The sequence below is a fragment of the Falco peregrinus genome, chromosome 2 (genome assembly GCF_023634155.1).
Source record: "Falco peregrinus isolate bFalPer1 chromosome 2, bFalPer1.pri, whole genome shotgun sequence".
Taxonomy (NCBI): Eukaryota; Metazoa; Chordata; class Aves; order Falconiformes; family Falconidae; genus Falco; species Falco peregrinus.
Genome location: NC_073722.1, coordinates 31,814,623 through 31,840,163, shown reverse-complemented (window position 1 = coordinate 31,840,163; position 25,541 = coordinate 31,814,623). Strand labels below are relative to the sequence as shown.

At 39.3% G+C, this 25,541-nt stretch overlaps 1 protein-coding gene across 6 annotated transcripts in view; it reads left to right on the top strand.

Moving 5' to 3' along the window:
* The window catches only part of RBPJ (recombination signal binding protein for immunoglobulin kappa J region), a 154,554-nt gene extending 145,782 nt beyond the window's left edge, over nt 1-8,772 (top strand). For all 6 annotated transcript variants that reach the window (XM_027795026.2, XM_027795025.2, XM_055794558.1 and 3 more), the window contains 3 exons: nt 2,645-2,800; nt 3,505-3,608; nt 4,417-8,772. In XM_027795026.2, coding sequence (XP_027650827.1) covers nt 2,645-2,800; nt 3,505-3,608; nt 4,417-4,732 — 576 coding nt within the window. In that variant the 3' untranslated portion in view covers nt 4,733-8,772. The remainder of the gene's footprint in view (nt 1-2,644; nt 2,801-3,504; nt 3,609-4,416) is intronic.
* Nucleotides 8,773-25,541: the final 16,769 nt, after the last annotated feature.

The window sequence follows — 25,541 nt, the reverse complement described above, 5'->3', positions numbered from 1 at the left end:
CATCAGTTTGATTCCTTTTGAAATTACTGATGCTTTCTCTCACTGCAGTATTCTGCAGCAGATAGTTCAAGACATTTCCTGTCGTCTGTCTAGTAAACTTTTGCTGTATTTGTTTTCGATGATTTGACAGTTTCTGTGAGTGATTCCTAGTTCCAGTTTTGCAGGATTTAGCGAGCAACTTCTACATTCACCTTACCCATCAACATCTTAATTTCTTCTCTCCAAATTAGAGTCAGTCTTTTCAATTTCTTCTCATAAGGTTAGCAGCTACTTGGTGATTTTGGTTGCCCCTTCTGTATGTTTTGTCACTGTGGCTTTCTTAGACAAGGAGACCAGAACTATATTCCAGAATTAGATGAACAAAGGATTTACATTGGCAAAATAATACTTGATACCTTATTCTCAATAGTTTTTTCTGATGGGTGTCCAACATTGTGCTGCCACTTCACATTGAGCTGGTGATTTCAGAAGATTTAGTGATGACTCCAGGATCCTGAGTTGTAACTACTGGTTCCAAGTTCAGTATTTTATGGGCATGGCTTACAGATTTTTTTCTTTAGAAACCTCACTTTTATCTAAATTGAAACTCATTACCACTTTTTTGCCCTTTGTGTTCATTTTGATGCCCTTCTGGATATAACATACTTGCAATTGTAACTGCATTTAACTACCTGAAAAACTTAGGATCAGGCAGAAGGTCGAAGATTTGACTTTATCAGTACGCTGGTGATGACATTGAATAAAAATCACTGCAACAACAAATGTCAGGGAGGGGACTGTGCAGTTGGCTGTTGTGCATTTGAAAATAAGAATGACTGTTAAGTTCTACCTTTTCCTTCTTGCTTTCCTTTAATTAGCTTTATATTTAAACAAAACCAAAACCTTACAACTTTTTCTAATCCATTATGATTTCATTTTTTCAATATCCTTTGATGTAGAGCTTTCTTGAGGGTTTTTTTTTGGGGGGGGGGAAGGGTTTAGTTGTTTTTGGTTGTTTGAGGGGTTTTTTTTAGATCTAAGTATATTCTATTCCTTGCATTCCTTTTGTCTTTGTCCTTGCATTTACCATTTCCTGGGGAATTCAGTCCTTTATCTGTTAATGTTACGCAATTGTTTGTTTCCCATCCTGCCTCCATGTGAAGCCTGTCAAAACATGAGGTACTAAGCATGGTGGTAACGCATTTCAGTCTTCCAGTGCCACCTGTTGAGAAAGTTTAGTTCTGAAAGGAAAGAAGGGGACGGGGAGGGCCTGGAGGTCAACTGCTGTATTTGGAAGCGACAAGAAGCAATGCTTCTCTAGAAGAGGAATCATAATCTTTCAAGGATTTCTCTGACAGAAGGAGTAATGTGTTACTGAAAAAATTCTTGATGTAGCAGGACTTTCAGAACAAATTCTGTGGCGTTTTCCTTCGGCTTTGTGGCAGGGGTTTAGGAGATCTGAAGAAACCAGTCAAGGATCTTGTACCTGTACAACCTTGTATATTTGTGATATCCGTGGTTTTGTTTGTTATGAGCTGAAGTATGTCATCTGTGCCAGCAGGAATTGTAGTCACCAGTAAGAAAAATGTCATGCATTGAAATAGTATACAGCAGTTCCACTTTTGAAGTTGGACTAGTAATTTAGAAGCTCCATATGTTTCTAATAAAAATATCAGTTAGGTCTTGAGCTTGGAAAGATCTGTAGATACTATCCCTGTTGCATACTTCCCTTGCAAGCTGTTCGTAGTGCTTTTTTACATGATGATACTGGAATGAAGAGTCCACATGAGAATTCAGCTTTGATCTTAACTTCCTTTCAGCTGAACCAGTAAATTTGTGCTAATTGAAGTTCATCTAACAGTTTTGAAGAGTGAAGGTTATAGTTACGTACTTAGATATCCTTAAAGCTTAATGGAAGAAAACAGAATTTAGATATTAAAGTTAGAATTTTTTAGTCCTTTTTTCCTCTTTTCCTGTATTTAACCTATACACAATTTACTTATTGGTTGCTAGATGACGGAATTGTTCAGAGAGGCTTTTGTTGCCATAAATAGTTGTCAGTGTATTTTCTGTCTATGTTTGTATACTAATCTAGTAATATTTACAAGAAGGTAGTGAAAGTTTATGATTTGCAAGGTTGTCATTTCAACTTCTCTCCCCTGTCGTTGCACATACACTGAAATATAAGCTTGTGGATGGTGAAGGACACTCTAAAAAAAAAAATAAAATAAGAACTTGGCCAGATGTAAATCATAACTAATGAAAAGTATTCCACTTCAGTCTGTAGCTGTTTTAGTCACTTTGCGTTAGTAAGATCTGTTTTGAAGTAGCTTCTTCTAGTTGCTCTAGTTTGTTCATTTATGGCTATTGAATAACATTAAAACTTCGAAAGCTGAACTAAAATAAAACTCAATAAACAGAAGGTTGGAGAGGGGACAGTATCCTAGATGAGAGTTAGAGTTACAGTGTTCTCACAAGTTTTAATTCTCTACTAGTTTTGCTGAAATGTATGTGTCTGGTTCTCTAGGTCATTTTGTTAGAGGAAAAACATACGGAAACATGTTTTTGAAATAATAGACATTGTTACTGGCTGAGTTTGTTTTTAGCTCTCTGACTTGGCAAATGATTCTGCAGGCCAGATTTAAACCTTTTCTTTCTTTCTAAGGCCACTCCATGCCCCAAAGAACCAAATAAAGAAATGATTAATGATGGAGCTTCTTGGACAATCATTAGCACAGATAAAGCAGAATACACATTTTATGAGGGGATGGGACCGGTCCATGCTCCAGTGACACCTGTGCCTGTTGTAGAAAGTCTTCAGGTAAGTTTGTTGGGGTTTTTTAATGAACTCTTTTATGTGAGATTATTTTTGTCATACTGATTTAACCTCCATGGTACCTTTGTGGAATACTGTAGGAAAACATACTTCTAGCTTTATAAATAGGAAAATTAGTTTGTTGCCATAATTTTTCTTACCTACATTTCAGATATGTGAGCCTGCGCATCATAGGAATAATATTAATATTGTTCTCTACATTAAGAAGGTTTTCTTAAAATACTGTGGTAGTGATATCCTTAGGACTTCTGTTTGATTATATAGAAATTGATTTTGGATCTTAAAACAGCCAATTAGAGATCAAAGGGAGGCCAGACAGAAACGTTATTAAGAAAATCGGCATCCTACCATGGAAAAACTTGAAGCTTCCCTAACGCATTCTCTGAAAGATTCTTTGTTCTTCATTTTCTGAGCCTTGTTTGTTGACTTCTAAGTGGCCACTATCAAAACTTTGACATTCCTTCACGATATTAAATTAATTGGTAGTATTGTTTAGATGTGTTAATTTACAGTTCAGTTGTGTAGGTGTGTTTCTTTCAGTTTTATCCAGCAGATAGAAACAGCACCCTTTACTGTTCTTGTACACGTGAAAAAAATTTTTGTTTTTTTTCAGTGTGTGTGTATGTGTGTTTTATTAATACATGTTTTTCTATGGATTTTCTTCTTTTTTCCATTCACTTTCTTTCCAGTTGAATGGTGGCGGGGATGTAGCAATGTTGGAACTTACAGGACAGAACTTCACTCCAAATTTACGTGTCTGGTTTGGGGATGTGGAAGCTGAAACCATGTACAGGTACAGTATTTCCTACTACTTTTATGGTGATTACGTTTTACTGGATGCTTTGAAGAGTATATACTCATGTGTATACACTCAAGCGTATACTTTCTGCTGTGCAGAAAGGGATCTGGGAGTGCTAGTTGACAGCAGGTTTTCAATATGAGTCAAGCAGTGTGCCCTGGCAGCCAAGAGGGCAAACTGCATCCAGCTAGTTGGAAGAGGTGGTTATCCCACTGTATTTAGCATTGGTGCAGCCTCACCGTGAGTAATTTCTTGCAGTTCTAGCCCCACAATTTAAGAAAGATGTGAAAGCGCTTGAATTTGTCCAGAGGAGGGCAACAAAGCTGGTGAAGGGCTGGAGGGCGTGCCCTGTGAGGAGCAGCTGAGGACTCAGGGTTTGTCTGGTCTGGAGAAAAGGAGGCTGAGGGGCGACTTCATTGCTCTCTGCAGCTTCCTGAGGAGAGGAAGTGGAGAGAGAGGTGCTGAGCTCTGCTCCCTGGGATCCTGTGCCAGGATGTGTGGGAATGGTTCAAAGCTGTGCCTAGGGAAGGTTCAGACTAGACCTTAGGATACATGTTTTTACTGAGGGTGGTCAAACACTGCAACAGGCTTCCTGGAGGGGTAGTTGATGCCCCAAGCCCGTCAGTGTTTAAGAGGCATTTGAACAATGCCCTTTATATAATAGGTTTTAACTTTCGGTCAGCCCTGAAGTGGTCAGGCAGTAGGACTAGATGGTCATTTTAGGTCCCTTCCAACTGAACTATTCTGTTCTATTCTTTAAGCTTAAGTTTTATTATGCTCAGTTGACTCTCCTGTTTTTCAGATGCGCAGAGAGCATGTTATGTGTTGTACCAGACATTTCTGCATTTCGAGAGGGTTGGAGGTGGGTCCGTCAGCCAGTCCAGGTTCCAGTAACTTTGGTCCGTAATGATGGCATCATTTACTCCACCAGCCTTACCTTTACATACACACCGGAACCAGGGCCACGACCACACTGCAGTGCTGCTGGAGCAATCCTCAGAGCCAACTCAAGCCTTATGGCTTCCAGTGAAACAAATACAAACAGCGAGGGAAGTTACACAAACGTCAGCACAAATCCAACCAATGTCACATCATCCACAGCAACTGTAGTTTCCTAACTACTGTTGTTTGCCTGGACTTTTAACTGACTTTCAAGTGCTACATTCAAGAGAACTGAACAATTTTTGTGGTTTCATGGGAAAACACCTTTTACTTTTAGGTGATACTATTTGAACCTTGTTACCTGCAAGTGCTGATCCTTAAATATAGAAGCCACAATAAAAACAAACAAAAACCCACACACAAAAAAAAAACCAACAAAAAAAATACAAAAACATCCGAAACATAAGAACTTTATTGAAAATCTATTTTTCAGCTGTGTTTTTTTTAATGGGCAAGAAACAAAAAATGTGGCTGGGATACATGTTGAGCAAACTAGGAAACATGAATACAACATAGTTTTTATGGACCAAGGAACTTGTATAAGCTTTAGTATAAAAGGTACATTTTCACCATACCTTTTTTGTATCACAACATATAGTACACTTTTGTTACCAAATAGTTTATATTTTTTTTTCCTCTGAGCTTTTGCTCTGAAGTATATTCAGGTTCCAAGCCTGACCATGCTTGTATAATCTAATTACCATACTCTTCCAGTTTTAAAAAAATATATATATTTTTGGTCTGTGGCTGGAACTGTTCCTTTTTTTAAACTGAAGTCTTGTGACTTTTTATGAACTGAAATTGTTTTTATTTCAGCAAGTAGAACCTTGTAAAGGCCAGCATATTTTTTTTAAGATTATATGAAGTCTGTGCAAAAGCTTTAAAAAAAATGCCTCTGCCTTGCCTGCAATACATGCAATGTATGTTAACTTTAGTGCTCTGTTTTCAGTCATTGTTAATAGTTATTTCTGTTTTTCTTTTTTAAATATGTATTTATAGTGATAATTCATGAGGTTCTAACATTACCTGAGGTTTTTTTAAAGTGGCATCTCAAGCAGTCATATTAATGATTGTTCATGTCACAAGCATACGTTGGTGTTTCTGAAGGGTTGTTACTGGGTTACTCCCCTCTTCCTTGTTCAGTCATATTACATCTGAAAATGTTTCAGGATCTGTTCAGGTTTTTCTAATCTTGTACATAATTTGTATTAAGTGTAAGTTAAATGTTTTATTTCAAAAATGGAATGTTCCCAATAACTTCATTTGGCAGCATGTCTTCTGTCTTGTTGGCATGTAACTAAAGTACCATGAGAAGTGTGTGCTACAAATGGGATTGGTAGGTGATGCCCTTCATCACTTAAGAATCACAACAAGCATGTTTTTCTTCATACTGTTCAGTAAATTAGGCCAGACTTTGGTGTAACACTTGTATTGAGAACGTGCTTTCATTGTGAAGTGATCATACCATAATAACTAGAAGTAAATTTTATTACTTAGAAATGGGCAAATAGAAAATTGTAAAAGCACTATGAAGATGTCAGCTCTTCCCATCCTTATTTCCTGTGGGTTTCTCTCTCCCTGCCAACAGCTTGTGCAACATTCAAGTCTTCTCTCCATCATAAATTCAAGGCTCATTTGCACTTTGACTTCGTTGGTTGTTGCATTTGTTTTTCATTTTGACTCTGCCATGTTTTGTCTCTCCTTGTAGACCTGCCTGCTTCATTTGTATTGGAAAGTATACCCCAGTAGTTCCTTTGTAGTCACAGAACTAGGCATAGACTCATAGGACAAGTTCTGATAGTGGGATCTTCCTCTTTAAAAGCCAAAATACAAATTTTATGGTGTGTTCAGCCTCTTCTATACCCCGAAGTAAGAGTCAGAACTGCTGTGTAAATGTGAACCTGTGGCTTCCTACAGTGCATTGCTTACAAGCTTATCTGTTGACAGTTTTCATAGGGTTTTTATTTCTGACCACTTATTCCAGTTCAGAGACCCACCACCATTTTGAAGCATTGTCTCTGCACCATATTTGTGTACTTTGATGCTCCATTCTACTTGTTTGCTTTAGTGCTCCGTGGCATATGTGGAAACAATGTAGTTAAAGGAAGAAATTGGTTATAAAGCATATTTAGCCAATAGTAGAATCGGTGCCACTGTCCTTCTAAAATGTGCTTGTATTCTACCACAGGCCTTCATACTTACTCCCATGACATAGTCACAATGCTGGTTCTTAACACTAGTGAATACTGCCTCACCTCATATCCGTTCCAGTGACCAAGGGCAGAATTCATTGTGGCCTTATCTCTGTGTTAAACTGTTTACTGGCATTTACTTGCAAATCTGTTTACCTTTGTATGTGCTATAAAATTTTGTTTTAATTGTGTGTGGCAGGAATCATTTCACAGTGTTTTTATTAGAAACACATAAGTATCTTACAGTACGGCTTAATTCAAAAGCCACGGATTTTCATCACTAATTAGACTGAGAATTAAAATAAGCGATATATTTATCAGATTTAGAGGGTATTCAAGAACAAACTATGATATACACAGAGTAGGCAAACCATAACAAGCCTTTTAACCTTCAAAGACTATTTAAAATAGCTTTTCAGAACTTGACACACGCTTTTATACTCATTGTTTTAAAATTTTTACATATAAATGCAATACTTTTTATATTCAGTTTCTTTACTTGCAGTGACTTTGCCCAATAGGTAAATATTCCTTGACTTGTAAAGAACATAACGACTTAGCCTGATTTCTGCTGTTCTACACACTACAGCCAAGCGGGTGAGAAGAAGAGACTATTAAGTTCTGCTTACAAGATCATTTTAATAACACCATTTTTCCCTTGGGCTTGTGGCTCCATTGTTGCCAGTAGTTATTCTATAGTACAGAAATGGTCTTCCAGGTTCTTACTGTGTTTAAGATGTCCAGTTGTTCAGATACATTATCTTCCTGAACTTTTTCCTGTGGGGTGATACTGTTACATTTATTGGCCTTGTGAGCTGTTAATCAATTTCCATTATATTAACAATATCTCAAGATTTTGATAAAACTACTTCTAGTACGTTTCAGTATGAAGCTGTTAGCTGTTCAAGTCTAGCTGTTAAGTCTGCTGTTAATTCTATATACATAGAGATTGTGTTCAGAATGTTGTTATATTTCCAACTGTAGGAAGAAAAAGCAGATTAAGTGCTCTAATTTATCTATGCCTTCTTTTGTTTTCATTTGTTTGGAACTGCATTTCAGAGTTCAACACTAGCATAAACTTTAATAATCTGCTGCTGATGTTTTTCCAAATTATTTGCCCTGAGGGTATCCCACAACTGTGTCAATAATGGTATTCTGTACTACTTCTATTGCACAGACTTGTAAGATCAGAATGGTTACCTGAAAAGACATGAACTCAAGACATAAATCAGCAAATTCCCCATATACAGAACATCAATGCCAAGTGGAACAAATTGTCTATTGGAAGCTACCCACTTGTAGATTAAATGACTCCATAGAGGTGTCCAACTTGAAACTAAGATGCTCTTCAATTATTAACCATATTATTTACTTTCTTTCAAAAGCAGCTGTTTATGAGTACTGAACAAATGTTTATACTTTCCTGTGCCAGACTTTTGACTTTGTTTTCAAGCACTGTACTGTGGGATTGAGTGGCAGCTTTGTTAGAAAAAGAAGTATATTAGGGTTTCTACTTAACCCTTTTAGGACTGAACAATTTCTTCCCTTTAGAAGCTGTAAAATAAATGAGCAGTTCTAACTTTGTAAACATTCTTTCTGTGTTCAGCACTGCATTTGCCCCATCTGGAGGTGCTATGCTAATGTAGTTTTTTTTTAAATCCTGTAGCATGTGTATACATTCAGTCTTAAAAGGGTTATTTTTACAAACTGTGCACCTGTAAAGTTTCTTAGCAATAAGGTAGAAAAATGAGCAAGTTTTTACCATAATTTTGTAGAATTAATTGCTCAGTTCCATATTTCATCAAGAAAAACCCTGCAATATGGGCAGTTTTGAGGTTTAAATAAAAGTGAAATGTAAACCACATAAAAGTGTTTTTTGTCAAGTGTACTCTGTGTGTGTATGTGCATTATGCTGTCGGCTTGCAATTTTTTCTACAAGGCTAAAGATAAAATGCCATGTTACTGTTGATGTGACAAACGTAATTGAACATCTGTATGATGATATAAAAGTAGTTATGATTTGACCAGGTGTTGAAACTTGGCATGTTTTTGTTAACCAAGGAATATGATTTTTTCTTTTTTTTCTTTCTTTTTTTTTTTTTTTTTTTTGTTGTTGTTGTTTAATGCAAATGAACAGTGAGGTCATCTATGGAACCAGAACAACACAAAAGAACACCAACCCCAGGAGTGGAAAAGTCATCAGTAGTTATGAGGCTGTGCACACTGGACTCCGCTTTAAACGGGATATGGAATGTCCACCCAAAAATCTTAATTGGTTTCATTATTGGTTGTATTATTGCTGGAGTTAGATAAGAAACTGTTTTTTCCAATAATGTAAAAAAAAAAAAAGGTTCACTTTTTTATATTATTTATTAAATAAGAAAAAATGAACTGTGTTTGTTTAACTTCAGTAACTTTATTATTGCAACTAGTATACCTGTTTTCATCTTTTTCTTAGTTGCAGATTGATATTTCTTTTAGTTGGTTAATAATTAGAACTAGAAGTGTAGCAAGCTACCTTGTTTCTTGCTATGACAGTATGCTCTAGTAGAGCCATAAGGAATGACTAGAAGTTATGCACTCTGCACTCTTTTAGTTTGCAAGCACAAGTGACACAGTCACTTGAAAAAAGTTTCTGAGGTGGGAAGTGGACACAGCAGAGAGAGTGTGGAATGGCAGAAACCTACCAGTACTAGTTTTGTGTTAAACTAATAGAAGAAGTACTAGTTTATCCATAAGACTGTGAAGGGGCCAGAAGTGGTTGTTAAGAAGGTGTGGCAAGAGCAAGAGAGGGAGCAATTTCGTTGGAAAATAGAGAACATTTGACTGTAAAGAAGCTTATGGATTTTCATTGAAACATCTACGAAGGTGAATGCTGTGCCATTGTTATTAAGACACATAAAATAGCCAGAAACTCAGCACTGGTAGAGCTTCTGCTGTTTGAAACTGGCGGTATGGGCAGATTACATTTAAAAATTGTTTTGAAGACTTGCGGTCTGTTTCTGGAATGATACACTGATTCTTCTGGAGCAGAATAGAAATAAGATCTGAGGTTTTGGCAAAGAGCAGAGTCACTTGCTAAACTTTTAGCATTGGTATAGCTGGAAGAAACGGTATGGTGGGATGGTGCTGGTCTTAGATGAAGAACTATAGATAGAAAAAAAATCTTTTCATCTAAACCTTGGGAATTAGCTGTATAGATAGTCTCAAAAATAAATGCTTTTAAAATCTGGAGTAGAGGATTAAAAGGAGAATGGTGTGAAATTATTTGGCTAGACGAAAAGATTCATTTGGCGGATTACATGCAATATATGCCATTCCAGAACATTCAGAATTACAGAATGGGGACAGGTAGTTCACCTTTCACCGTGCTCTGTGTAGGTTGGAGTTGCATGCTTCTGAGAAGGATAGAAAAACCTGTATGTGCTTAATTAGTGTGTCCATAAAGGATATTTGTCTCTGATATCCAGTAACACATGCTTAGTGTGAGGCCAAAAAGTTTCAAGAGTTACAGCCCGTATTACTTAAAAATACTTTTGTAGTTAATATCAACATTAATTATCTATGCTAAAGAGAAATTAAGTTGAGGAAGTCTTGATTTTCTGTAGAAACAAACTTGCAAGCCAACAGCTGTCTGAAAAAGATTTGATTAGACCTTTTGAATCTGACATCTTTCAGGTTCAGCATCTCCTTCAAGTGTGGAAAATGATGGTTAAAAATTTACTGACGTTTTTTCCATGCGCTATTGCCTGTGTATTCTAGTCTCAGCTCCCTTACTTTTCAAGATCCTTAATTTGTTTGCAGTTTTTCTCAGAATGTGTAAATTTTTCTGCATAATTTAGAAGATAGGAGTCGGTGTTAAATAAGGTGAACTATAACTTCTGAGGATATGTGCTGTCGTCTCTCTGCTGTTTCTGCTGTTGTGGGGTGGGGTGGGAGAAAAAGAAACGTTATTTAAGCTGCTTGTAGGTACATTGAATGGAAGTTTCTACAGACCTGGCCTCAGTGATCTTTCATCTGAAGATGGTACATGTTATCTGGAACCGCATAAAGGTGCCTGTGAGCCTTTATCTGAACTTAGAAATCATTTGCTTCTTATTCGTCTTTTAATTATATTTGCTGTCATGTTTCCCCCTCATCTATGTTCATTAAAACCTTAAATCTTCTCTGGTTATAATTAAAACACCTTTGTTCTGTTTGCTATTTGTTCACTGGAAAATTTGTCCATTTCCACCTCTGTGAATCCCTACGGATGTGTTTTGCAGGCAGGATGGGACCTTGTGTCATTCAAGCTACTTCTCTGCCGTACCTCCATCTCTCACTTTCTACTTCAGCTTCTGCTGAGTGACTTGGCTTTGGGACCCTTGACATACAAATAAATAATAGCAGCTGCATTCATTTGTTGATAGCTATACCAATGCATTAGGACATTTATAATAAGTTGTAATCCATTGGCCATTCTTTGCAGAAGGAAGGATTTTGTTACAAAAACCGCAGCCTTACAGGCCATATCATCAGAATCTAAGAACTTCATAGTTCTGCTTGAACAGTAACTTCAACAGTTGTATAAAGGGTAGAAGCACAGCTCGGTACATAGCATGTTTTCTGTCTTAAAATTGTCTGTTTTAATAATTAGTTCTTAAAATCTCCAAGTGAGTTTAATTCTAGTTTGAGCCCAGTGACTTTGTTTTGTTTTTTTTTTTAGTAAGGCAGTTTGGTGTTTCTTCTTGATGTTGATAATCTGTACTTTATCTGTTTAGAGCTAATCCAGCCCAGGTATCTGTGCTGTGAAATGAGATGTGATCCTCAGAGCCACATTGGTGTGTTCGTATACACAATCACATGACAGCAGTGACTTCAAACTTGGGGGTTTTCTCTCTGTCCAAGAAAACGTTGCATGATACTTCTGTATGTGCATGTAGTTGCAGAGTTTAGTTCAGTGTGAACACTTTACCTGTATAAACATCTCTCATGCAGCACTGTATAGATATACAAACACACACAAAACACCAAAGACACACATGGTTGGTTTGTATCTTCTTGGCTTCCACTGCTCGCTTTTGTCGCCAGTAATCTATTACTATAATGTCTTAAATTATGGTTTTTTTCCTATTCGTGTGGTTTTTTCTGTTTGTTTTCAGTTAGGTGTGCTTCAAATTCCATTTCGGTTCCTCTCACTGCCAACAATTTTACTTTGTGGAAATTGGGAAAGAGCAGACAGAGGATTCACGGTGATTGAATTTACTGCCTTAGAAAACCTAATTGGGAATTCCCCAAAAATGTGAGAGATTCAGCAACACTACTAGATTTCAACATGAAAGAAATCATAAGGCTAGGAAATGGTACAGCTGATATGTTTTAATGTACTTATATCGTGGTCTTAACAAAAGGTGTTTCTATGCTTTGCCTTTGAAGGCAAGAATTTTAAATTTCTCACACTTTAACAGAGTTCTGTGGAATTCTTTGTTTGCAAGATTAAGAAAACAAGCACCTCAATATGCAGACAAGGCAACTGCAGATTTGCCTCTTGCTGTCAATGCAGTTTCTAACACAGCATCTACTTCTTTTGAGGGAAGAAAGTCAGCGGTCCCATTGTTCCTTTATCCTGCCTGGGGGTTATCGGTGTTGCAGCCTGGTTTGTGCAACAGTCATTTCAAGCATTATGATTAAGTAAGTTACTAAGGTGGTACAGTCTGGCAATCTGCAGCAATACAAAGCAGAATGCCATACAAAACCATTACAAAAAAAAAAAATAAATCTTTTCTTGACAAAGTAGGTAACTAGCACAAAACGCTTGACAAGTAGGAGTTTGGTTTATTTTTTTCCAAATGAAAACGTCTTCTGGCAGTGCTGTGCTGATTACTGATGAGTCATTACAAATTTCAGAATAGAGTTCCACGCAAATTAAATTATTTCTGAAGGACCAGATGTAGATTAACCTTTGTGTGGGCATGTGGATCTGTTTTGACAGTCATTTTGCTGATCCATACTACTTCCTACAGCATGCCTGGGTTTAAGGAGCCATCTGGGTTTTAGACTCCACTTGATTCCATGACATCAGTTGTGAGACTGATGTTGATGTCATCTCAGTTTCACACATTCAGAAAGTATTGGACTTCTAAATCAATTTTTGGTAAATGGTTTTACTTTGGAGATTTAATAGACATACAAATCAACAATGGTCTGAAAAGATGTTTGATTATTTAATTTAAAAGTAATGTTAATAAGGAAAATTCTCTTCCTTGGGAGGATAAATGGCAATTGGTGAGTGTTTAAGCTTCCAAATACATCTGCACTTTCTACCAAGTGGTTCATTTTTCAAGTTCGTAACAGTTTTATGCGATTTATTCCAAGGAAAATTGTAATGTGATTTTTCATTGTGGTTTTCTACTTCTACTTTCAGATATCTTGGCTTGTGAGCTGTCATGAACCAAGTGTGTTTCATCCTGAACCTTACGATCTTGAGTGTCTATATCCTGGACTGCTTTGAAATTCAGAGCTTGGAATGCTAGATTTTGATAAAATTCTACTTTTGCACAACTTTTTACTGTCAGTTTACAGGTAAACTTACAGGGAAATAGATACCAGCTACCAATATAAATTAGAAAACCAAAAAAATCTTGTCTCCTTTCACTGGGCGTTAGGATGGTGAAACAATAAACAGGGCTTATTACCTGCATGAGGTTATCTTCACAGCAAGGCGAAAATGTAAATATGCAGTCCTAGCTTTTAAAAATCATATGTGAATCTCTGCTTGTAGCTTGGTCCACCAGCTGCCTTGAGGAATACAGTTATGAAATACGGGTAGAGCTTTGCCATTCATCTGCTGTGATCTGAGAAGTTTTATCAGCCACTTTAATATATTACTACTTTCTCTCACCTGTACTTCCATCCTGTTTTAGCAAGCAAGTTCTTTGCAGCTGATCATATTAAGAGTGAACACTAAGGATACTGATGTTTATCTTGTTTTTCAATTAATTCCGTATTTATCTGTCTATGAAAATGACGTTTAAATGTTAGCTTGTGAAATGTTCTGCGCAAAAGCACAGAAGCACTATGGCATGTTCAGTGCAAATTGAGCGGTTTTCATTATTCTGAAGCAGGAAATTCACAGTCCCAATACATTAATGTCCTGATGCAAGGGACATTTGTCCAGGTCCCAGGTGTGGGTGGAAAAAATGAGTTCAAGCCTTTAAGTTACACCTAAGTACTGCCACATTATTATGTAAGATGGAAGGAGAGAGGTAACAGCAGAGGTGAGCACTAGTTTTTAAGTCAGAATGCTGGAAATTTCAGTGCTGATGGGAGTTATGAATCATGTAATGGATGCAGTCATTAAAGTCTGAGTGTTACTTGTCATAGAGGCCGAGAGGATGGGCTGTTCGTTAAGGAGTTGTGTTCTGCTGGCCAGCAGTGATGTTGCCTTAGAGGGAGGAATGATCACCCAGGACACCCCCCGCTGAGCCAGGAGTCACCTTGATGGCCAGAACTTATGAATCATTTTATTCTAAAACCTGTCAGTGTAAAATGGGAAAAATCAAGTAACAGATGAATGATAACAACACTTCAATAAGCTGCTGGACGCTAGCAGAACTGAGTTACAATCTCTTTTCCTCTAGCAATTCATTAATTGGCATTAGTAAACAGTCAAGAGCTCAGGTATAAAATATCAAATTATATACAAGATACCTACTAAGAAAACTCAGGCATGTGTGCCATCCAAGTTTGAATCATCCTGAACTTACCTAATCTTAACCATTTTGATGTATTTTTCAGGACCACATAGAGCAGGTTTAAAAAAAAAAAAGCGGGAAAGGGTAAAAAAAGTCTTCTCAAGATGTTTGCTTTAAATGCAGTTAGGACACGAGTAGCGCTCTTGCATCCCAATGAAATACAGTAATAATTTCCCTAGGGATTTATAATCTTTTTCCAGTTAAGAATAGTTTATAGGCATTGATAAAACTCCAGACCAGAGAGGCTGTAAAGTCTGTCTTTAGTAGTTTAGTGGGTCCATTTTGCCTGAAGTGGAGCAAATGGAGGTTTAACTCCTTTTTCTGAAGCAGGAACGGGGAGAACTAAAACCCAATTCTTTCTCATCTAACATCAGTAATTCTGGTTTGGGCTGGAGAAGATTTCTCCCTGCCAAAAAGGGGTTTGCTCTGACTGGCTCATCTCCATCAAAAAGTTTTTGATTAGATAGTTCAGTAAGAAAGCTCCTCACGAACTCTCATTTCACCTAACTTCCCAGCTGAAGTTGAACTGTAAAATTCTTCAAGAGAGAATTAAATCTCTCAGTTTGAGAAATACGAATGATTTGATGTGCACAAATGAAAAGCAAAGTTGTGTTACCTGAGGATGCTCGAGAACTTCAATACTTTCAAATCCTTGGTAAGGATGTGGGCATAGCAGACCATAGGCAAAAATGCACTGAGTAAGAATGGGTTTATGTGTAAGGGAAACTGGGGGCTGCTGATCTTCAGACTGTAGCTGCTGCCCAGAAAACCCCTGCTGGCTACTGTTTGATGAGGAATATGCCAATAGTGTGCTGCGTTTCTGCTTGCTAAGCCCTCTAAATAAGTCAGCCTGGTAGAAAAAAAAATCCATTTGAATGGAGAAGTGCAGGGAACTTCAGAAGTCAGAAGCAGAGAACAGAGAAGTGCCTCAACTGAGAGGCAGAGCCAGAATTTCAATTCGAGAAGGTGAAAGTTTTGTTTTCTTCTGAAGGATACAAACCGTCCAGCACCTTGCTGCAACACTAAAACATTTCTCTCTTCTCTAAATAACCTTGAAAAAAAAATAATAAAAGAAGCCTGCACTTCAGCTGGCCCAATGGAGACTCTGGGATTCAGTGACAGCCCCAGCCCCACACCACCCTCCATAAATGGGTGTTTGGGATCAGAATTAAAAGTCCCACTGGACACACCTGAATGGGATTCTGGGCCTATGTGTTTATGACCAGTGGGAACAAACACTTGAAAGTAAATACACAGTCTCCTCTTGGACACCCAGAGAAAAAGGAAGTTGTGTTATATTTGGACGTCCTTACCCAGACAAGCTCATCAATGACAACAGAATCTGTAAATGTAAACCCAAAACTGTTTGCAGCAGCTGCTGTTTGGGAGCAAACAGGATTAGATGGGACTGACTCCAGACTGGGTTTGAAGCAGAACTAGCTAATGAAGCATACAATATTTCCAATTCGACAGCAGCACCACAGGTCTTCTGCACCTTTATTTAAACCATGTCTTGCAAGAAATATCCCTTTCTGAAGATTTGTTGCAGGTGTAAATACTTCATCCGCTCACTCAAGCCCAAAGACATTTAAATGTCTACATTTTAAATTAATTTCCTCTTATTTCAATTCGAACATGATCTGCAAACTCATTCAGTGGCCTTGAAATGCTGCTCCTATTTCACCAGGTGCCAAAAATTTTAATCCAGTCTCACCTTGCTGCCCAAACCTCCACCTCCTTTAGCTATACTTGTATATATATGTGCTGTCAGTCCTTAAAATGTATTGCAAAGAGTGAAATCTAGAAAATACATGTGTCCACCTTAATTTCAGTGCTGTTGGCAGGCCACTCCCTAAGAGGTAGATTAGTCACCACATCTTGCTTTGATTGCAAGAAATCAAAATGTGCAAGGTCATCCAGTATTTTCAAGTGGTGACTTGTCAGAGAGGGCATGGAAGTCCTGAAACGTTAATAAAATTAACTTTAGAATTTGATGAAGCCAACCAAAATGCGACAGGAGGAGCAATAAAAAGTTGCTTTAATTTTCTGGATACAAAACAACAGTAGTTTTGTTGATGACGTGTGTGTGAGCACGTTAGATCTGACATACCCCACACAGAAAAGGGGAATTGCCAGAACTGGAGAACAGTCATAGGAGGTGAAAAAGAATGGTTGATATTAAAGCTGTGAAACAAAAGTAAAGAGAACTCCAGCCAGATAGGGAATTTTGCAGCTTAAAAATATAAAAAAAAAGGATGTAAAGTTACTTGATTCTGTAACTGGAAAGCAGGTGTTTCCAAGTGTCCCTTCTTCAAAAGCCCTCCCGACTGCTATCTACGATAACTGGTTGCACAGGTGGACAGAGTCTCAGACATAGGAAAGTACTCAAAAGCACTTGCACAAATATGTTCCTCCAGAGAGGATCAAGGACAAATGTAAGTAAATAACAAACCTTGGCTCAGAAGCAGAGCCTGAAGTTGCACAGATGGCTACGTTCAAGCCCACATGCGTACAGAAATAATACCAGAGTTCTTTGTTTTGTTTTGCGTAGTAGTAGATTAGAAAACATTATTCAAACTAAATTTGGAGGAAGCGCAGACACAACATGAATCAGTTATAAAATTGCATTTTGGTAAGTTTAATTTAGAAACATGGCTCTTGGTAGGGTTGGGAGTATAATTGAGTGTACGAGGCATTGTAGTCTAAGCAGATGTGTAGATTTGGAAATTACTGTCTAGCGAAGCCAACTGGTAGCATAACAGCCTGCTGCTGTCAGCTGCCAGAATGAGGACATGAAGCTCTGTGGTGGAAAAGTGAGGTGGAGGTGGGACAGGAGAGGCAATACCTATTTCCTCCTAGCAAAGAACACCACTCAAATTTTTAAGTTTGTTTACAGGATGCTAGTGAAAAGTAGACTGTTCCAAATGCTGGGAACCGTTAAATGCAAGCACCACAGTTTGGGGGGAAGAGGGGGTTGGTTGGGGGTGTGAGGGGGTGGGGGTTGTTTCTTTTTTAAAAACTCTCTTGCTTATTTCGATACTTTTCTGCTCACCTGGTTTCTGAAACCGTTGTCGTTTCTAGCTCGGTCTGATGGAACACAGGGTCCCTATAGGCTGCCTCCTGCCACACCAGTGGTAGCAGAGCTGGGGTCTGTGTTGGCTGGTGCAGCTCTCAGTAGGTCCTGTGGATGCACAGCGTTCAGGGGTGCTGGTCTTTGGGACAGAGGAACATAGCGCTATATTCTCTTAACCTGTCAGCTAGACTAGAACATAATAGTATTGTGGTAGTGTAGTTTAAACTCCTCACATGAGAGACGCTTGACTCATACAGGCATAATAAATCACGCTCTGCTTGCTAGCAGCACTTTGTACGCAGCAGGCTCTCCGTGGCCCCAGGTGCGCTTCTCCATCAGGCTTCTCTGCTTGGGGCATGCTGCAGAGACCCCCAGCTCTGCTTACCTGCTCTGTCCTGCTGTCGGAATTCAGCAGCAAAACCCTATGCAAAGCCTGTAGAAAAGAAATTAATTCCAGAATAGTTGTTTTCCTTTCAAATCTCCACTTTCAGCCTTGCCTAAAACGAGTGCTTTCATACCCAAAATGAAGTTGGATTTTCCTTCCATCTTGCTGCCTAGGGAAACTTTTGTCTGCCCCCACATGCCCTTCACAGACAGGGCACAGCTGCCTTGTCTCTTGCTTTCAGGAGGTTATTGACAATCCAAAGCCAAAAACTGTTTGCAATGATTTTCTCTCCTCACAGATCAGATGACATTGTCCTTTCCACCTTATTATAATTTTTCCCCCCACTCTACAAGGTCGAAATGTTTCCTGTTCACCTTCCCTTCCATTCCTGTCCCAGCCCTGTGTCTGGGCTCTGCAGAGCCATGTTTCCAGCTGCAAGTGCATTGGATTCCACTTTGTCTTCAGTCACCGTCTTTGTAAATACTCACTCTTCTACCAGCCTCATTAATCTCTTACAGATCTCACAAAGGCAATATAGGACAGAGCTGTACACCTGCAGCTTGCTCGCTCGCTCTCTTCCTCTCCCTCTCTATGTAGCCTCTGTAATTGGAGGCTTGTCACTCTGGGCTCCGGTGTGCAGCAAAGTCTGCCCTGGTCTTAATAAATATTCGACAACTTAGTGCAGCAGAGGAGTCATGTTGGGTGTTAATAAACATCTGATGTCTTGTGGAAAACACTGCCTTTCAATAAATGTTCTTTGAATTCCCAACAGCTTTTACTTCTCACTGCTTGAAATAAGGAAGGAAATTAATACAAAAGGGAAAAAAAATGCTTGAAAAAGGCCAGGGAACACAAAGCTATTCCTGAGTCCCTCCTGGACTGTATTATTTTGCTTCAGTCAGTTGACACTATTTAAACACATTTCCTATTTAATAAACACAAAAGCACTGCGATATGTTTTCTGGATCCTTTTCCTGGATCTGCAATCCCAGTGAAGCGAGGACTTTGATATTAGCAGAACCCTCTTCTTAAAAATCAACCCACTGTGAGAACCTGTCTTATAGCCAAAAATTTGCTTTATTCACTACTGATTTTCTTGTAACTCAGCTGAACACTGTCTACATCTGGACTGCACATGAAAAGCTCTTTGTCTTCAAAACACGGTAGCCTGCTCATCCTGTGATGACCTCTGTCCTTCCCCATCAGATGACCAGGGGCACGTAAATCAGTTGTAGCACCCTGGTAAACTAGAGGGGATGTGAGGCTGGGTTTTCAGCAGAAGCAGCAGCTGCATCCTCTCTGGTACAGTGAATTAATGTCAGCGCCATAACCCTAGCGTTGTTTTTCCTCCTTGCATGTGAACTGTGGCAGGACCATCTTCTTGGGAAGACACCAGAAAAAGCAGCTCCAAAGACAGAGTGCCTTGGATGACATTGCTGTCCTTATATTCCTTTACAATAATAGCAAGCTGGTCACAGCAACACTGCCAGATGCTACCACAGGGATGCAGACTGAGTTCTGAGCCGGTTTCAGAGCAAGGAAGCAGCTCTGGTTACTCTGCATCTACCTCCAGTTTAGCTATGAAATCCTGAAGATCTCAGGTGTTAGAAGGCCCGTAGCACGTTCGTCAGTGCAGTGTTCCCAGCTGGCTGGCCGGTTCTCTCTTGGATGTTGCCATCTGTTTACTGCGGATGCCCCTGTGGTTTCACCTCTGTGTCATTCTTCGCTTGGTCATGAATGAGGCCTCTTATCAGTTGCTTAATAGTCTCAGAACAAGGACCTGAGCCACTGTCCGTTTAAAAAAAAGAGTTAACTGGCTCTGACAGCCAGCCAAAAGTGTGAGCAGCCCCTCATCTTTCCTGTGGATGTAGGTTCTGTACGTGTGACCGTTCTTCACGATTGCTTTGTAACACTGGTATTCGTACGACGTTCACAGGAGCTATGCAGTGCTTTGTCCGCTGTTTGAAATCAAACTCAGTATATACATTGCATTCCTCATTCGATCAGGTGATATTTTAAAAATCTGTAATAACTGCCAAAATAGCAGGAAATCAATTATATGGTGTTTACCCCACAGGGGATGGTTCCGACTTGATGTTTGCTACCTGCTGATGCTAATGAAGATGTTTTGTTCTCATCTCACAGCACAGTGGACAGCTGACATCTCAATAGCTCAAAATTAGTGCTTTTTGGACACAACTGGGAGTGGGAGGCAAAGAAAACTCTTCATGCCATAATTATCTGTAGAGAGGCAGACAAATAACTCCTAGTGGAGATGATTTGTCATTAGGCAAGCGAAGCAGGAGCTTTACAATTCATGAACATTTTCTTTGCTTTTTTTTTTTTTTTCCCTTTCGCAGGTACCCAAGGCAGCCTAATACACTTTGCAGGAAGAAAAAAAAAAGGTAATGCTAGAAATGGGGTTTTTTATAAACCACTTAGCAATTCTGGCATCTTCAAGGCTCACATTACTATGATGTGGATGTAACTGATGAGAGAAGAGCCAGGGAGAGATTGTGCATAAAAGGCTGGAGCTGTTTAACAAAAATGAATAATGTATATAGGGAAATGGACAGGAAAGCCATGGTCAGAGGGTGAGCAAAGTGCTGACCTACATGCATACCTGCGTGAAATGTGATTTGGCTGGTCTGTGTCATATTTTAAATGGAAGAGCAAGACATTTATAAAAATTAACACAAAAAAACCCCAACCCTCCAATTCCAGCTTTTTTAATATATTCCCTACCACCCTGTCTCTGATGCTGTAATAAGGAGATTACACCCTCTCTTTTCATATAATCCTTACTCAAAGTCATTAAGTTTTAGTATTCTTCACTTTCCTTTTGAGAAGAGGCATTTTTTGCCACCAGGAACCCTAAGTTTAGCTCAATAGCCATTCAATTTAGACTGAGGAAAAAAAAAGAGGCATGTTTACCAAAATCCTGAGAAATGGAAGAGGAAGTAAGTACAGTCCTTGAATCTGAAGACACTCTTAGTTTGTGTATCTTGATTTGTATAAAAAAGCATCAGCTATGGAAAAATGGGTGTCTAAGACAATGAAGGAGATAAGTAGCTATTAAAATCCTCCCAGCACCTGAATGAGTACTTCCAAGATTAATGCTTCATGAGGAAAAAAACATTGAAGAAACTACACTCACTATTGCAATCGTAAGTTTACAAGATGGTTTGGTGGCAGTCAGTAAGTGCCAAGCACGTTCTGTTCTGTTCATAGTGGGAGTATATCTGACCATAGATGAGCTTTGATTCAGAAACACTGAGTGTGTGTTTATTTGCTATGCTTTGGCTCCGGTGTTTCTGTATTGTATTGCATTATTTCAGTATCATGCAATTCTGAAATAACCTATTTCCAAGCCAGAACAGTGCCGCGACAAGCCAAGATGCACGAATGCGGTTTACACCATCGCTGGGCTCGGAGGCAGGAGGCGCAGGAGGGGCTGGAGGAGGCAGCAGAGCCCCAGGCAGCCTCACCACCTGGCCAAGAAGGGCTTGGCAGCGTCACCAAAGAGGCCACAGCTTTTGTAAAGGAGGTGTAAACCTTTAGTGGCTGCAGCTCCAAATCCACATGCTGCTTTTCATGCAGAGCACCTGTTTTTTGCCTTGGTAACACTGAAATACATCCTTCGCTTGACTCCCTCCACTAAGTGCTGTATTTAGCAGTATTTTAAGCATCTGTCCCAAATTGTGCCTGTCATGTTAAGAAGCGGAGTTTCCTTGAACCCTTTATATTTGATCAGCCTGTCAGTTTCCCAAGAAAGACGAGATCCTTGTGTCCGACCGGCTGGTCTGCTACCTGCGTTTTGACAGCCCATGATATCGGGGGGTGAGTCGATGAACCTATTCGGGAACCCCCCGACAGCGTCACTGAGTCACATCCATTATAACAGCTACTCAGATCTTGGGAGACTTATGCAAAATGGAATTCAGCTGAAGATTTATATCATACAAAATACAAGTTTGTGACAGAGTAAGGTTTGAAGGTTGCTGATGATAATACACTGACCACAAAACAAGCTTAAAACAATACACTTAGTAACAGCTAGCGTTAGTCATAGAATAAAGTTCTTACCCAATAGGCGTCCCTGTGGGGTAGAAGGCAGGTTCAGCCCGTCAACTGATCCCAGAAGTTAGGATGGAGTCTTCCCTAACTTCTCCCCTCAGCCGTCCACTTTTTATACTTCATCATTTATCATACACAGGGTTGGTTACAAGTTTCTCACTCCCACTGTAAATTATTACGCACCCTCAGGCAGCACTACTGCAGTCCTTCACTAACTACGCACGCTCCTCAAGCAGTTGCCCTCTTTTGGGGGGCTAATTGAGTTGGATGTCGTGATCTCCCTCTGCCACAATTACCTTTGTCCTACTTTCAGATGGGAGTCGTGACACCTTATTAGCTTGTCAGCCAGAATTTACAGCTTTAGAGGGTGGGTCAGCTTGACCTAACCTTGTGACACTAAATCAAAGTGTGATGTTTCAGGAGTTTAGACAACAGTTCCCCTCCTTTAGATATATTTCAGTTCAGGACCAGTCCATTTTCTTTACACTTAGGGGGAGCTTGAGTGGCTCATACATATTGTTTTACTGACTGGCATCACGTACCCAGTGAGATGTAGTAGTGCTTTGGGATGGGGGTGTGCACTAGTATTACAATGAGACTATTTCATTTGAGGAAAGTCATTTCGCCAGTGGTCAGCTCAGCAGCCAGCACCATCTCATATATCCTTTGTATGACAACTGCTATGCAGCTTATCAGACCATCAGGTCCCGTTCCTGCAGGGAGCACAGCAGAGCCTGGCCACGGTGTCTCCACTCTGTTCCACCCTCCATCACTCCTGTCAGCACCTGCTGAGCTGGCAGGGTGTGTTGCTTAGGGAGCTGTGGTGAAGTAGATTCCATGCATGCCAACCATCCTGAAGGTGATAGCTGTATTTCACCCTAAAAACCTTCCTGTAATACTATGCTCCTATTAGGTCCCAGTTTTCTCTGATTTCCTCCCAAAGTAATTTTCCCGCAGTGCCCTAATAATAGAAGCTGCAAGTAATAATGACAGAAGTACCAAAGGAGGACTTAGATATTATTTAGTGCTATGGCTTTGTTTTACAAACTAGTATATACTGCTTGTTTGAGCATGCCAGGAGCCAGTGTTCAACAGAGATGATGGACTCAGACGTAGGGTAGGGTTGTAAGAGGCAATTGCAGAACTGTTGTGTTGTGGGCAGGATATATTGCTTGGGGCGATGTGTTTCAGGAGTCTGTCAGCTGGAGATAATAGAGGAAAATGAAGATGAGAGTGCTCTCTGGGAAGGAAAATAAACCTGTCAAAGAGGAAAATAAAAAAATCTAGCAATTGTTGGTGGGGGGAAGTAACCTAGAGACTGGGAAGGGTACAGAAAAAAAAGATGGTAACATGCATCTGAAAGAGATAAGAGAAAGACAAGGGGAGAAAAAAACCCAGGAGTCAGGGGGGAAAGGGGAAGAAGAGGAAGACTTCAGAGATTTATGGGCATTATACACCTGAAATTTATTGGCTTGCCATTTGTCTGCTACATATGGGAAACAGTTTGCCTTTAGGTACTGCCCATTGTAGAAGTAGACTTCTAGGATAGGGTTTCTCCGCCCAACCTCTATAAACTAATGTTAAAATAAGGAGACTTCATGGGTTCTTTTATTTTAATATGTTTATTCCACCCACAGTTATTGTTGAAGATACATTTCCACTAATAGCAGTATCTGAAATAAATGTGCTGAGAGGATTACACGATGCTTTAGCGATGAAAGGGTGACATTTGGACACAGGAGTAACTTCTGCAATGCACAGATCAGGGAAAATGGCATTCAGATGAATGCAGGCTGCAGAAAGGCTGAAATTTCCTGTGCTAGGAGAACAGGGCAGAAGATGACAAAATGACTGGGTTGCAATCCTGCATTTTAAAAACTTAATTCCTACTCCTTACTGGAATTTAGCTTAAGGCTCATGACTTTGGGAGCCTGGTCATAGTTAACACATTGGTTTAAAAACAGATGTGTAGGGGGCAACAGAAGGAAAGAGTGACACATGCACAGACGAGCCTTAGGCAAAAAGAAATGTGCCTGTTCTGGCACATTTCTAACCCTTCCCTGATTGTTGCCCGACTGCCACTCCATCAGGATCTTCTTCTCCTGCCTCCCTCACTTCATCACCTCCAAATTGTGCTCCCTGATAGTTGCGAGGGGGGAATCAATCAAGAGACTCTGCTGCTTTCAGCCACAGGTACCAGGGGCCACGGGTGGCTGTCATTTGATTAAGGCATTGTTGAAAATAGCTTTTGCCTTTCATCTGAAACCATCGTCCTCGGACTAAACCAGTAGGAGCCGGTGAACGGTGTTACATACTGCTATGCTGGCTCTAAAGGTACCAGGGAATCTACATTGAGAAAAAGGAATTTGCCTTTGAAAGTGCATACAGAGCTGTAAAGCAGGCTGTCTCACTATACAGTGCTTAGTCACCAATACTCATATCCAGTATATAATTAAATTGTGATTTTTTTTTTACTTATATAATTTTCAAACTATGTCCTAAATAAAGCCAAACTTCCAAATGGTATAAAAGACTTGAGAAATATTTTTTTCTGCTCTCACTGTTTCACATAAATCCAAAACCAGCTAAGTTTCTCCTTCAGTTTCAACGCACAGGACAGGTTTGTAGAGGATCTCATCCTACATCCTTATGTGAAGTAAAATTCTTATTTTTTTTTTATGAATTAAATCCCCTAATTTAATTTGGTGGGTATTTGCAAAAGGTCAGATCAATGTCAGTAAGTCTCAGCACCATTCCAGGAATAGTGTTACTTTGTTAATGTGGCAGGCAAAACATTGTTTCTATGGATCGTGCATAAATAGTGTTTAGAATTATTTTTTTTTTAATTTCCTGTCTGTGGACAAGCTGGATGCAAAAAAATAATAGCCAAAGTTGTATGCGAAGTTGTATGGATAAACTGTTTCAGGCAATAACTGAGTGCAGAACATGGATCTGGGTGCCTGGAACTCAAATTATATTTCCAATTTAAAATCATTCTGTAAAGAGATTAGATTTTTCTGATTAAAAAGCTTGAGAGGGGTTATATTTAATATCCACATCTACATTCCGCACTGTGCTCAAATTTAATCTCTTTCTAATAACAAGTTTTTTAAATTATATTGATTCAGCTAGAAGACAGAAGCATCTTCAACAGGATATTTTCACAAAACAAAAGAAATGATATAACTTCTGCTGAGCTCCACAGAGCAGAAGGCACGACCTGAACACCCACAGTCACCTCTGCGCTGCACAGGAAAGAGGCTGGATTCCTTGCTCAGTAAACACCAATCATTACATCATTCAAAGTTTTGGGTTTTTCCTGTGTTGAGTCTGTTTACAAATATGTGTAGCTGGAGAAAACAGTTGTTCCAAAGTTAAGAAAAACTATGTTTTCTGACAAAGTCTTCCAGACTTTGCTCGTTGCATCTGCTCTCTTTCTGCCTCACTACATCCAATGCCTTCTATTTCCATGTGGCAGTACCATGCCAGGAGTGACTGTGAATATATTTGTGAAATGTATGGCTA